The 14,783-nt window shown below is 38.8% G+C and overlaps 3 protein-coding genes across 4 annotated transcripts in view; 1 reads left to right on the forward strand and 2 right to left on the reverse strand.

The window, feature by feature from the left end:
• Window positions 1-7,634, reverse strand: part of cactin — a 44,695-nt gene extending 37,061 nt beyond the window's left edge. For both annotated transcript variants that reach the window (XM_028816421.2, XM_028816420.2), the window contains exon 1: window positions 6,782-7,634. In XM_028816421.2, the coding sequence (XP_028672254.1) occupies window positions 6,782-7,539 (758 nt within the window). In that variant the 5' untranslated portion in view covers window positions 7,540-7,634. The remainder of the gene's footprint in view (window positions 1-6,781) is intronic.
• The window catches only part of ap3d1 (adaptor related protein complex 3 subunit delta 1), a 1,136,182-nt gene that overhangs the window by 722,889 nt on the left and 398,510 nt on the right, over window positions 1-14,783 (reverse strand). The gene's annotated exons all lie outside the window — the stretch shown is intronic.
• theg (theg spermatid protein) overlaps window positions 1-14,783 on the forward strand; it is a 455,045-nt gene that overhangs the window by 426,092 nt on the left and 14,170 nt on the right. The window lies entirely within an intron of this gene.

The following is a 14,783-nucleotide window of genomic DNA, read 5'->3' on the forward strand; positions in this document are numbered from 1 at the left end:
ATCAGGCAAATGGTGGTTTCCTCTGAGAAAGTTGGCTGCCTCGGAAATGGATCTACCTTTATAAAGGCAGAGACTATCCATAGATGTCCCATTGCCTGTTGTTTCTATTAGCAGCAATACATCTATGTACACGCCGCTGTTTTCTTGTAACTTTCTCTTTGTCATCTTGTAAAGCACTTTGAGCTATGCTGTTTGTATGGAAATGTGCTATAGAAATAAATGCTGTTGTTGTTGTTGTTTTATTGAAGCAGTCAAGGTTCACACGCCAAGATCTTACATTAAAATCAGTTGTAACTTTCTTATTTCTCTTTGTAGTTTTGTTATAATTGTTAGACATGTCAGAATATGTATAGCTAAGTTTCCAATTCAAGTGATGTATTATTTGTAAGCCATTTGTTATTAACAGCTGTAGGAAGCAGTAGCTGTAGGAGCCATAATAAATACAAAATAAATAATATGTTCAGCTTTCTCCAAAGAAACCTACAGATAAATAATATGATACCTCCTCAGCATAGAGAACAAGGGGATCTAAAACTTAGTATATATATGATAATAATAATAATTAGTAATATATAGTAACTCCTAATAACTGGAGCTATCAGGAGTAATAATAATAATAATTTGCTTCCCCCGCCAACCCCCGATTATATTTAAAAAGATGGTATATGGAAAAGTATGCAGGGTGCAGGAGGAAGACGGTTTGGTCCTTAGTTATTACTGACAGAAAATCAGTTACTTGAGTATTTCACTACAACCGTCTATTTTAAATAACATTGAATAACAAAAAATAGTAAATAATGTAAAAGAGTAAAATGTAATAAAAAGTAAATAAAAAATTTAATTACATTAACACCTTGTCAAAAAAAACAATATTATGAATTACTTTATGCTCTAACTTACATTCTGTAAATGCTGCTTATTTGCATTTCTGTTTGCATACTTTTCGGGATATTTTTCTCTTTCTCGTTAATTGGACAATTCTCCTGTTCTTGATTTTTGTTATATGCAGCTCTTTTTTGTTTATTTTCTTTCTTTTTATTTTTTGACGTTCACTGATTTTATCAGCTCTTGCCACTCTTTTTCTATCACAATCTAAAATTCGACATTCTTGAATAGATGATTTGCTTTTCTGCCTTGCCATTATAACTGACTGAGAGTGTCACCGGTCACAGGTCCAGCTGGTATTGGTATTACACACATGTGACACAAGTAATGTGAGATTTTTTTCATAGACATCTTTATATTGCTTGCTGTTGTCCAGTGTTGGTGACCATAGAATTATATATGATATATTATCGAAACCTTTTTTTTTAATCTCCTCTCTGCCTGAAAATATGGCATTCAATTTTTTCTTCAGTCATCACTACAAACTAAATACAGTAAGGAATAGAGAAAAAAACATTTTTGGGTGGAGTACTCCTTTAAAATGAGAAACTGAGCACTCCAAGACGGAGGCCTGCTGACATGCCTGGATGAAGTGAATACAGCATCTATGTGTGTAAATCTATGGACACTGCAGGAGAGAGGGGTGGGTTTTTCTCCAACAATTACAGAAAATTAGTGAGCAAGCTGCACACGTTACAGTAAACTGTGAGACTGGACACCACAACAGTTGGCCGTTGAAAAACTGCTGCAGATTCTTCTTTTGTGTGGAGCAGTATTATTGGTATTTTAACATAGCCGTCCTATATGGTCTTTTGACGGCTACTTCTACCCAGGACTTTGTGTAAAATAGCTTGGTGAGAACTTACTTAAATTGAGACCATTTTTGATTTTAATTTTTTTTTTTTTTTTTTTTTTTGTGTGGAATGTAACACTGGTGTTTACTTTTTGACTTATTTGTGTTTCACATTAAATTTAAAAATCCCTAGAAATGTGTGTTCTTTTAAGAAATTCTATAATAAAAGCTACTTTTTTTCCCCCAATCTGCCAACTTTTTATTGCCTCTGTCTGCTATCTTTGGTTCCAGTCAGTCCCATATTTCTAGCACGGTATCTGCATCTGATTGGTCTTCTACAGGAGGATACCCAAGATAAATTTTTTTTATAATTTTCAGCAGTGGTGGCAAGACATCATTATATTATTCACACTAGGTCTCCCCATAAGTTTTCATCAGGATTCAGATGGCTCACTACTCTTGGCTGTCAACACCAGTGCTGTTGCTTCCTCTAATGTACTTTGGAATTCTGAATTAATATTTAGGATCATTTAAAAACAGGACCCCGTTTTAAAGCACTAGATTGGATGCTATTCTCAAAAATGCTGTTGGACATCATGATAATGTACAAGAGCTCAAAGCAATCCCACAGAATTATGGAACTTCGACTGTGTTTGACTGTAATGGAAAACGGTTCTTTTCTTTAAAAGCCTCATCTCACTGTCTGCAAAAAAGCTATTTTGCATTGTCGAACATCTCTATTATTCATTTCTCCTAAACACTGAGGCTTGATCAAGCATGATTTTGCATATTTCCGTTTTGGTTCTTTGGTGTCCCTCTTTTAGCAGTAGAATTTTCTTGAGCTTCTGTTCATATAAACCAATTAGGTTTGGAGTCCTGCAGACAGTGTGGACTGCAACCAGAATTTCACATTTCTTCAGGTCCTCCTTTATACCACTAACAGCTGTGCGCGTGGTTTTAACAACAATTTTCAGGAATTGCAGGTCAATTTTTATTTCTTACACCCACACACTATGGGGGTTAGCTGCAGTTCCATGAAGTACACATATTTTAATAATTAGACTACAAATGGATGGATGGACTACAAAAGGAGAAATGCCAGGGCATTACACATGGATGTTTAACCCTGCAGTTTTTTTTTTTTATGAGTACTGATAATTTATTTCTAACATCCAGAAATGCTGTAGTTCTTTCCCCTTAGCCATTTTCAAAGAGAAAAATTGAAAGAAAGCATAGCTATGATGTCACATTAAAAAGTCAAGACAATAAATGGGTTACTTTAAAGTTACTTACAGCTTAATAAAGAGGAGAATCAGTTGCTTCTGATCAAAAGCACTTGGATTCTTGTGAAAGGTGGCAATGATTTACGTCAAGCCATTTGTTCATTTTCTAAGCAAAAATGCTAAACTTTATAATTGCTAATATGTGTCTGAGAGGGTTATATTCAGATGGCACTCTGCCCAGGGCTGGGTCCTGTCTTGTGTGTAATGATGCCTGGATAGACATCAGCTCTGTGAGACCTGAAACTGAATAAGCCAGATGGGAAAAGGATAGAAGGATGGTTATAGCTGTTAATAAATTTGATAACATCCATTGTGCTGCATCAGAGGACACCCCCCTAAGGACATCAACATGGAGGAGAGAGAAACAAAGAACATTTAGACCAGTGTGCCGAGAGATCACAGTAAGCAGGTATCTTTTTGTTAAGTTATCAAAATCAAAAAGCACAACTGAAACATTCCCTAGTAACCAATTGTGAAAGATTAGAGGAACAAGTGAAACAAAGTAAGCACTTTATGACAAATCAGAAACAATAAGCTACCAGTCTTTTCCCTTTGTTTTCTCATATACAGGCAGTCCACGGGTTACGTACAAGATAGAATTGACTTTAAAATACTGATTATGGTTTACACAGCCTTAAATAATCTCACTCCATTTTATATTTCGGAATGTCTTACACCTTACACTCCAAATCGTAGCCTTAGATCTTCAAATGAGTGTCTGCTTAGAATTCCAAGAGCTAAACTTAAAAGAAGTGGTGAGGCGCCCTTCTGCTGTTATGCACCTAAAATCTGGAATAGCCTGCCAGTAGGAATTCGCCAGGCTGATACAGTGGCACACTTTAAAAACTGCTAAAAACACATCACTTTAACATGGCTTTCTCATAGCTTCATTTTAGTTTAATCCTGATGCTCTGTATATTCAATTAATTATCATTATTTTTCATGGTGGCTCCAAAATATGTACTAACTCCTACTTTCTCTTCTGTTCTTTTTCCGGTTTTCTGTCGCCACCACCACCTAATCAAAGCACCGTGATGTCCCTACATTGATGGATTAAAGGCCAGAAGTCCACATGACCGTCATCATCAAATTCTTCCATGAGAACCCTGAATACCATGAGGACTGATCGAGGTCATTTATGTTAGGTAGAATGCCTAGAGGAGACTGGGTGGTCTCGTGGCCTCGAAACCCCTTGCAGATTTTTTTTTTTTTTCTCCAGCTGTCCCGAGTTTTTTTTTTTTTTTTTGTTTTTTCGGTCCTCCCCAGCCATCGGACCTTACTTTTACTCTATGTTAATTAGTGTTCCCTAATTTTAATTCTTATTTATTTTGTCTTTTGTCTCTTTCTTCATCATGTAAAGCACATTGAGCTACATTGTTTGTATGAAAATGTGCTATATAAATAAATGTTTTTGTTGTTGTATGCTATGGCCTGATGTGTGTTCAGGGGTTCTTGTCTTTTGTTTAAATTGGCCAATACAGTAGAGAAACAGCTTCCTAGCCAGTAGTTCGGTGGTTAAATGACGTGTATGTTGCCTTCCTTCAATCAACATGGAAAACACATTAGCATATTAAACACAGAGGAGTCGGGGTCAGAAGTGCAGGAAACTAAGGAGTCGGAGTCGAAGGATTTATCTACCGACTCCACAGCTAACCTGCTTCTTGGGTAGGCCTCTATTAGCTTTGCACACCTGGATTTGGACAGTTTATCACATTAATCTAGGCAGATCTTGTTACGCTCCTTTAGATTGGATGGGAAGCATCTGTAAACTGTCATCCTTAGGTCTCTCCACATATTCTACGGCTTTAGGTCTAAGCCACTCAAAAACAGTCGGACACTTGTCATGAAGCCACTCCAGCATTGTATTGGCTGTATACTTCAGGTTATTGTTGGGCCAAAAGGTGCACCGTCACCCCAGTGTGAGGTGGCATGCACTCGGGAGCAGGTCATCTTCAAAGACCTCTCTATATTTGGTTGCATTCATCCTTCCTTCAGTTCTAACCAGTCTCCCTGTCCCTGAGAAGCGCTCCCATATCATTCTGCTGCTACCCCCATGCTTCACCATAGGTGAGGTATCAGGCAGGTGATCAGCAGTGCCCGGTCTTTGCTGGACACAGTGCTTGGAGTTCTACCCACAGAGTTCAATTTGAGGCTTCTCTGACCAGAGATTTTTTTTCTTTGCTTTCAGAATCCTTTAAACTGTCATATGACTTTTACTCAAGAGTAAATACTTTTAGAAATTAAATATTTTAGTTTTTAATTTTTAATAAATTTACAAACCTTTCTGAAAAAATATTTTCACTTTGCCATTATGGACTACTGAGTATAGGTTGGTGGGTAAAAAATGGCACATGTACCAATTTAAAATTAAATCTAAAATACAATAAAGGGTGCAGAAAGTGAAGAAGCTTGAATACTTTCTGAATCCACTATACATTGTATTATATGGTAGATTACTTGTGCCAAAGTTAAATGTAATCCAACATGATGATACATTGAAGTGCAAATACATACAGTATGCAAGTGCACTACTAAATTTTGGTCCACTTTTATCTTGTCATAATTAAAATCATTGCTTTTCACTATAGCACACAATTTTTGTATCAGTTTAAAAGGCATTGCATTGTAATTCATGTTCATAGACAGCATGTCACAGCTAATAGCAAAGCAGCGGTATTGCATGTCACATAAAGGGAGCGCCACATGTATTGCATTTTGATTCAAAACCACACTTTAAACAAGCCAAAACTAAAAGTAATCAAATGACCAAGCAGCATCAAAAGATGGAACTCAATAAGATAACTTGAGGTAATGAAGCTGTCCAATGATGGTCCTAATCACTTTAAGCTACACCATCCTTCATTAAATAATTACATATCACCTATAAATGAGTACATCCAATATGCATTCAGGTGTACTGTATATGGTTTAGAGTTGGAAAATGTACATAGAAATAGTAAGTTCAAAACTCTGACTTATCTAATATATAATTTGTGCACACAATGTCTATACACGGGCGGCATGGTGGTGCAGTGTGTAGTGCTCCTGCCTCGCAGTAAGGAGACCCGGGTTCGCTTCCTGGGTCCTCCCTGCATGGAGTTTGCATGTTCTCCCCGTGTCTGCGTGGGTTTCCTCCCACAGTCCAAAGACATGCAGGTTAGGTGGATTGGTGATTCTAAATTAGCCCTAGTGTGTGTGTGTGTGTCCTGCGGTGGGTTGGCGTCCTGCCCGGGATTGGTTCCTACCTTGCGCCCTGTGTTGGCTGGGACTGGCACCAGCAGACCCCCGTGACCCTGTAGTTAGGATATAGCGGGTTGGTTAATGGATGTCTATACACACATAAGCTCATAAGCAGATATCATACAGATGTTGCATGCGAAGCATACCTTTTTGTTACCCTCAGAAGAGATATTCAATTAAGCATTCCATTGTGCTATGTACAGTATGTAGTATGTGTACATGACAAACCTGAGCTTGTTCCAAATCAGCAGTGCCAACCACTATGCCACCATGCTACCCGATTGTTATCGGTAATTGTTTCTATACATTCTCGAGCTACATACTCCGTTAACATTTGATTCTGGATGTTTTATCTCCGTTTAAGTACTCTACATTTTACGTTAGTATAATATTCATATGTAAAGGAGCAGCATTTTAGTCTATGAGACCCCACGTCTTTTTTGTGAGGTATAAAACTGTGCTTGAACCGTTGTATCTGGTGCTTACAGCTCTGGAATTAAACGGTGCATTATAAATTTGCAAGTTACTGGTGACTACTTCACCTGAAGACATCATGAAGAGTCTCACTCATCAATTTTACCTTAACCGTTCCTCAGACAAAGAACTGCTTCTTCTTTCTTCGTTTCTTTTTCCGGCGCCTCGTCCCCGTGGAGAACTGGATCTGGACAAACGTCGCGGAGACCTCGAGTCACTCCGCGACACACTCCTTGAAATGGACCGTGAGTGGGACCGCTTTACCGGGCTGCAATGTGAAGGAGATCCATTCGTCGAATCCGACCCAGAGTGGGGCCTGATTTTCCAGCCTCCCCTCTTATCTCTGGACTGAGATTCTCGTTGTTTCCAATGCCCCTGTTTCTTTTCGTCTGCAGAACGAGACATTTTCTTCTCCGGTAGATCTCTTGATCGAGACCTGCGTCCTTGTCGTCTCTTGTGACCATCATCATTATCGCAAGGTCGAGTTTTGGTCCGTCTTCCTGCACTCTCATGGGATCGAGATCTTCTGTCCGTTTCTCTAGACTTGGATCTCCTAATCTTACACTCCCTGGATCTGGAATCACGCCTCTTGCGCCTGTCTTCCCCGGATCTCGATCTCGACCTGGACCGAGCCTTAGACCAGTCTTCACGACGCCTCTGCAGTCTTTCCTGAGATCGCGAACAAGTCTTTCCCTTTTTTGAGTCTCTAGTCCGATCTCTGTGTTTTCTGTCTTCTTTGAAACTGGAACTAGACCTAGGAGATTTGTTCCTACGCCATCGCCTGGTAGCTTCTCTAGAACGGGACCGAGAACGGGAACTGGAGGAGGAACCATAACTCTTATCAACAAGCTCTTTGGACCTCATTTTTCCGGAACAATTTTTTTTTTTAATTTTCGTCCACTTCGAGCTGGACAACCACTTCCACCCCGAGTGACGAACGCCTAGCGAACCCGTGGTCTTTTCACACTTCACGTCGCTAAGTAGCTGTCTCATATACTGCCGGTAAAAAAAAAAAAAAAACAAATCCTAGACCATTTTTAGAAAATACTGTGTTCTCTCCGGTGTTTGGTTTTATTGGTAGCTTTGTTGGTTGTTCAATTTTAAATACAACAAATAAAAAGAAAACAATCGCATTATCGAGAGATTTTATATACTGTATTATATGACAGTGGGTTTCACTTGGGTCCTTTCTAGCCGTCGACGAAAATGCGCGTATAGCTGATCGGCGCAACGTTCCAAGCTGATTGGTCAAAAGTTGCGCTTTTGCGCGTAAAACCACTGTCATCCTGCCCCAATGGAAGTAGCGGCATTGCATTTATCCAGTACGTTAAAATAAAAAACCGCGGGTGCCTCGGACTTGCTTTCTTGTAAAATGCGTTTTCAGCCAGACGTGATTTTCTACTTAAGAATAAATATACTTGATACGCTACACTTGTATGTGCCATTTACTGAAAAATAAATGACATCAGTGGTCAGTCATATAGACTGGTAAGTAATGTTATTGTAAATTGTGGTTTGCGATTGTTAAGTGTGTTTAATGGGAAAACCGACACTCACGATCAGATATTATAAATGCCAGCTCTCGGATATCCATATCAGCTCATGTCCACGGAAGAGAAATTACGCTTATTGTATCTACATTAAGTAATTGGGTGTTGTACCATGTTAGCCATTACGGATGTACTGTAGTGACAAGAAAAATGACACCTTTTATTGGCTAACTAAAAAGATTACAATATGCAAGCTTTCGAGGCAACTCAGGCCCCTTCTTCTGGCAAGATGTAAACATTACATCTGATTACATCTTGCCCGATGAAAGAGTCTCAGTTGCCTCGAAAGCTTGTATATTGTAAATCTTTCTAGTAGCCAATAAAAAGTGTCATTTTGCTTTACATTTCTCCTAATTGTACTCCTATTTTAATTAAGCAAAAAGTTATTTCCCAGTTTCTATGTTTTGCATCAGTTCAGAAATTACAAACTGATTATGCTATATTTTTTCTTAAAGCAGGAATTTATATGTGTTTGATTGGTAAGTATTTATTCTTTTTACTTTTTTTAAATTTGTTTAATGTTCTGGTAACTTAATAAGCACAGAAGTGGGTAACTGCTCCTGTCAGAGTCATTTGTGCTGGTGTCTGCTCTGCTGCTCATAATTAATTGTCTACATTTAGATACAAATAAGAAATCAAACTCCACAGAGAAACTGAATAAAAAGAAATAACAAAACAAAGTTAGCATTTAAATATACAGAAAAATTACAAACGTGTCTTAAATGCAAAACAATAGGAAAAAGGTCAGTTACTTACAGTGCATCCGGAAAGTATTCACAGCGCATCACTTTTTCCACATTTTCTTATGTTACAGCCTTATTCCAAAATGGATTAAATTCATTTTTTTCCTCAGAATTCTACACACAACACCCCATAATGACAACGTGAAAAAAGTTTACTTGAGGTTTTTGCAAATTTATTAAAAATAAAAAAATTGAGAAAGCACATGTACATAAGTATTCACAGCCTTTGCCATGAAGCTCGAAATTGAGCTCAGGTCCATCCTGTTTCCCCTGATCATCCTTGAGATGTTTCTGCAGCTTAATTGGAGTCCACCTGTGGTAAATTCAGTTGACTGGACATGATTTGGAAAGGCACACACCTGTCTATATAAGGTCCCACAGTTGACAGTTCATGTCAGAGCACAAACCAAGCATGAAGTCAAAGGAATTGTCTTGAGGCACATATCTGGGGAAGGTTACAGAAAAAGTTCTGCTGCTTTGAAGGTCCCAATGAGCACAGTGGCCTCCATCTTCCGTAAGTGGAAGAAGTTCGAAACCACCAGGACTCTTCCTAGAGCTGGCTGGCCATCTAAACTGAGCGATCAGGGGAGAAGGGCCTTAGTCAGGGAGGTAACCAAGAACAACAACAACAACATTTATTTATATAGTACATTTTCATACAAAAAGTAGCTCAAAGTGCTTTACATAATGAAGAGAAGAAAAATAAAAGACAAAATAAGAAATTAAAATAAGACAACATTAGTTAACATAGAAAGGAGTAAGGTCCGATGGCCAGGGTGGACAGAAAAAACAAAAAAAAAACTCCAGAAGGCTGGAGAAAAAAATAAAATCTGTAGGGGTTCCAGGCCACGAGACCGCCCAGTCCCCTCTGGGCATTCTACCTAACATAAATGAAATAGTCCTCTTTGTAGTTTGGGTTTTTCACGGAGTCACTTGATGCTGATGGTCATACAGACTTCTGACTTTTAATCCATCCATCATTGTTGGGACATCAAGGTGCTTTGGGTAGATGGTGGTGGCGCACGCCACCACCAACAGGACACCGGAAAAGGAAACAGAAGAGAGAGTAGGGGTTAGTACAGTTTTTGAATGAATAGTTATTATAATGAATTGGATATACAGAGTATCAGGATTAAATTACAGTGAAGTTATGAGAAGGCCATGTTAAAGTAATGTGTTTTCAGTAGTTTTTTAAAGTGCTCCACTGTATTAGCCTGGCGAATTTCTACTGTGCAGGCTATTCCAGATTTTAGGTGCATAACAGCAGAAGGCCGCCTCACCACTTCTTTTAAGTTTTGCTCTTGGAATTCTAAGGAGACACTCAGTTGAGGATCTGAGGTTACGATTTGGAATATAAGGTGTCAGACATTCCGATATATAAGCCGGGGCGAGATTATTTAAAGCTTTATAAACCATAAGCAGAATTTTAAAGTCAATTCTGAATGACACAGGTAACCAGTGTAGTGACATCAAAACTGGAGAAATGTGTTCGGATTTTCTTTTCCTGGTAAGGATTCTAGCAGCTGCATTCTGCACTAGTTGCAAACGATTGATGTCTTTTTTGGGTAGTCCTGAGAGGAGTGCGTTACAGTAATCTAGCCGACTGAAAACAAACGCATGAACTAATTTCTCTGCATCTTTCGATGATATAAGAGGTCTAACTTTTGCTATGTTTCTTAGGTGAAAAAATGCTGTCCTAGTGATCTGATTAATATGCGATTTAAAATTCAGATTACAATCAACGGTTACCCCTAAGATTTTTACCTCCGATTTGACTTTTAATCCTAATGCATCCAGTTTATTTCTAATAGCCTCATTGTATCCATTATTGCCAATCACTAAGATTTCGGTTTTTTCTTTATTTAATTTGAGAAAGTTACTATTCATCCATTCTGAGATACAAGTTAGACATTGTGTTAGCGAATCAAGAGATTTAGGGTCATCAAGTGCTATTGATACATACAGCTGTGTGTCATCAGCATAGCTGTGGTAGCTCACGTTGTGCCCTGAGATAATCTGACCTAATGGAAGCATGTAGATTGAGAAGAGCAGTGGACCCAGGATAGAGCCTTGTGGAACACCATATAGAATATCATGTGTCTTTGAGTTATAATTACCACAACTAACAAAGAATTTTCTCCCTGCCAGGTAGGATTCAAACCAATTTAAGACACTGCCATAGAGGCCCACCCATTGACTAAGGCGATTCTTAAGAATATTAAGATCAATGGTGTCAAATGCGGCACTCAGATCTAAGAGGATGAGAACAGATAAATGGCCTCTGTCTGCATTTACCCGCAAGTCATTTACTACTTTAACGAGTGCAGTTTCTGTGCTGTGATTTGTTCTAAAACCTGACTGAAATTTATCAAGAATAGCATGTTTATTGAGGTGCTCATTTAACTGCATAATGACTGCCTTCTCTAGAATTTTACTTAAGAAAGGCAGGTTAGAGATGGGTCTATAATTTTCAAGAGCAGAGGGGTCGAGATTATTTTTCTTAAGTAGGGGTTTAACTACCGCAGTCTTAAGACAGTCTGGGAAGACCCCTGTATCTAATTACGAATTTACTATGTCAAGAACATTATCAATAAGCACGCCCGATACTTCTTTGGAAAAATTTGTTGGTATTGGGTCAAGGGCACAGGTGGAGGGTTTCATTTGAGAAATTATTTTATGTAAATCAGGTAAATCTATCCTAGTGAAAGACTTTAATTTGTTTATTATGGGGTACTGGGGTTTAGGAGGATCCTTAGTGTTGGGGAGATATACTATGTTATTTCTAATATCATTAATTTTTTGATTGAAAAATACAGCGATAGCCTCACAGGTTTTACTGGAAGTACTTAGGAGGCATTCTTTTGAGTTACCTGGGTTTAACAGATGATCAATTGTCGAAAATAAGACTCTGGGATTACTAGCATTGTTATTTATAATCTTAGAGAAATAGCAGCGCCTCTCAAGACGGACTGTGTTATTGTATTCTGTTATTTTAACTTTTAATATTTCATAGTCAATAGTTAGTTTAGTTTTCCTCCATTTACGCTCAGCTCTACGGCATGTTCTCTTTAAATCAGACACTCTTTGGGTCTTCCATGGTATAACAATGCTAGAAGATTTTTTAACTGTCTTTTCAGGTGCAACTAAGTCAACAGCAGCCCTCACTTTAGTATTAAATCTTTCCACCTTACTATTTACATTCTCCTCGCTATTATAGTTGGCACTATAAACGGACTGATTGGTTAGAACCCGATGGTCACTCTGTCAGAGATCCAGAGGTCCTCTGTGGAAAGAGGAGAACCTTCCAGAAGGATAACCATCTCTGCAGCAATCCACCAATCAGGCCTGTATGGTAGAGTGGCCAGATGGAAGCCACTCCTTAGTAAAAGGCACATGGCAGCCCACCTGGAGTTTGCCAAAAGGCACCTGAAGGACTCTCAGACCATGAGAAAGAAAATTCTCTGGTCTGATGAGACAAAGATTGAACTCTTTGGTCTGAATGCCAGGCGTCACGTTTGGAGGAAACCTGGCACCATCCCTGCAGTGAAGCATGGTGGTGGCAGCATCATGCTGTGGGGATGTTTTTCAGTGGCAGGGACTGGGAGACTAGTCAGGATAAAGGGAAAGATGACTGCAGCAATGTACAGAGACATCCTGGATGAAAACCTGCTCCAGAGTGCTCTTGACCTCAGACTGGGGCGACGGTTCATCTTTCAGCAGGACAACGACCCTAAGGACACAGCCAAGATATCAAAGGAGTGGCTTCAGGACAACTCTGTGAATGTCCTTGAGTGGCCCAGCCAGAGCCCAGACTTGAATCCGATTGAACATCTCTGGAGAGATCTTAAAATGGCTGTGCACCGACGCTTCCCATCCAACCTGATGGAGCTTGAGAGGTGCTGCAAAGAGGAATGGGCGAAACTGGCCAAGGATAGGTGTGCCAATCCTGTGGCATCATATTCAAAAAGACTTGAGGCTGTAATTGCTGCCAAAGGTTCATCGACAAAGTATTGAGCAAAGGCTGTGAATACTTATGTACATGTGATTTCTCAGTTTTTTTATTTTTAATAAATTTGCAAAAACCTCAAGTAAACTTAGTTCACATTGTCATTATGGGGTGTTGTGTGTAGAATTCTGAGGAAAAAAATGAATTTAATCCATTTTGGAATAAGGCTGTGACATAACAAAATGTGGAAAAAGTGATGCGCTGTGAATACTTTCTGGATGCACTGTAAACAATCACATTAATTAAAGGTTGAGAAACTAGTTGAAACAAAAACCTACAGCCACAGAGGGCCCCCAGAACCTGAGAACCACTGGTCTGTAGAATAAAAACCAGTCAAACTGCATATGATTGGCCAAACATATTGGGTGCAGACATTGGTCCATTTTGTTGTACACAACTACACTGCCAATCTCTCTTCTGTATAACATGAGGCACCGTGAGTCTGTGTGGTTCATCAGTGAAACCATTAACGTATTAAAGCACAATAATCCGTGACACATTCATCATTATTATTAAGTAGATGACCTTATCCAGAGCATCTTACAAAAATTATATAATTGTAAAGTTATGTTGTCACTTAAGCATTAGAGAAGTAAATGTTCATTACATTAGAATGGGAATAGGACTATACCTACATTTAGATTTGCAATGTTCATCTCCCTGTTAATTTGTTATGTGTTAGAACGTAGTGGTTATCAGTTTTAAGCACTCAAGATCTGGGAGGATATGTGAGAGGATGTAAGATTGTTGTAGTTTTGATTTGGCCTGACCAGTTGCTAGCAGCTACAGAGAATACAGCAGATTTTTGAAACAGAAATCTGTCTCCATCCAGTTCTTTATGTTCCCAAAAAGGATTCCATCCATCTTAGAAGAGAAACTCTGTTACATAATAATGAAACACATTTTGTAACTCTTTATTTCCCTGTTATTTACTTAAATCATCAGAAAACAAAATAACAAAGCAGAGCACAAGAAGCTTAGCACTTGTTAGTCCCAAAGCTTGATGAGAACAAGCAGGCTGACTGAAGATCAACTGGGCCTTAGAGGTGCAGGAAGACAATGGAGCCTGAAGAGTCCCAAGCTGCTTTGTCAAGAGGTGCTTTTTTGAGAAGTGTCACAATTGTCCAAGGGCTGCAGCATTCACATGGATTCTTGAATTCACTGTTCAAAAAAAACACAAAGCCGTTCGTGCTATTTGTGCTCTTTGTTTTCCCCCATCCTAACCACTTAGATAAGTGTAAATGTGACCTCTGCTAAAATGCAATTCTGCAAACAAAAATAAAATGGTTAAATAATTAAAGTCTTTAAAAGGGAGGTAGAATAGAGAAGCATGTGATTTTTTTACCCATTGACTGGATAAATACATGAAAATTTTATAGGTAGAGTTTGAGAAAATGTGTTCAACATGGTTGGTTTCTTTAACATCAGTTCCCTGACGTGAAGAACGTCCGACAGTTTAATAATTTACTCCAAAAACACCACATTGATGGTGTTCTTTCTAGTTCAACTCGTGCAGGAATGTTCATGTAACCATGGAGTTTTAAACCCACATTTGTGTATATTTTAAAAGATGCATATGTTCAATAAGGAGTATTAAATAACATCCTGAAAGCCCTGTAATCTACTTCAGGATTGCAGGGGGGTAAAGCCCATTGTAGCCAAGACAAGGCAGGAAGCAACCCCTGAGAAGACACCACTCCACTGTTGGTCCCCACTTACATTAAGACAATTCACAAGCACCATTTACCAAACACACACATACATCCAAAAGATGTGTGTAAGAGGAAAACATGCAAGGTTCACGCAAAC

This window comes from Erpetoichthys calabaricus, chromosome 12, assembly GCF_900747795.2.
Source record: "Erpetoichthys calabaricus chromosome 12, fErpCal1.3, whole genome shotgun sequence".
Lineage (NCBI taxonomy): Eukaryota > Metazoa > Chordata > Cladistia > Polypteriformes > Polypteridae > Erpetoichthys > Erpetoichthys calabaricus.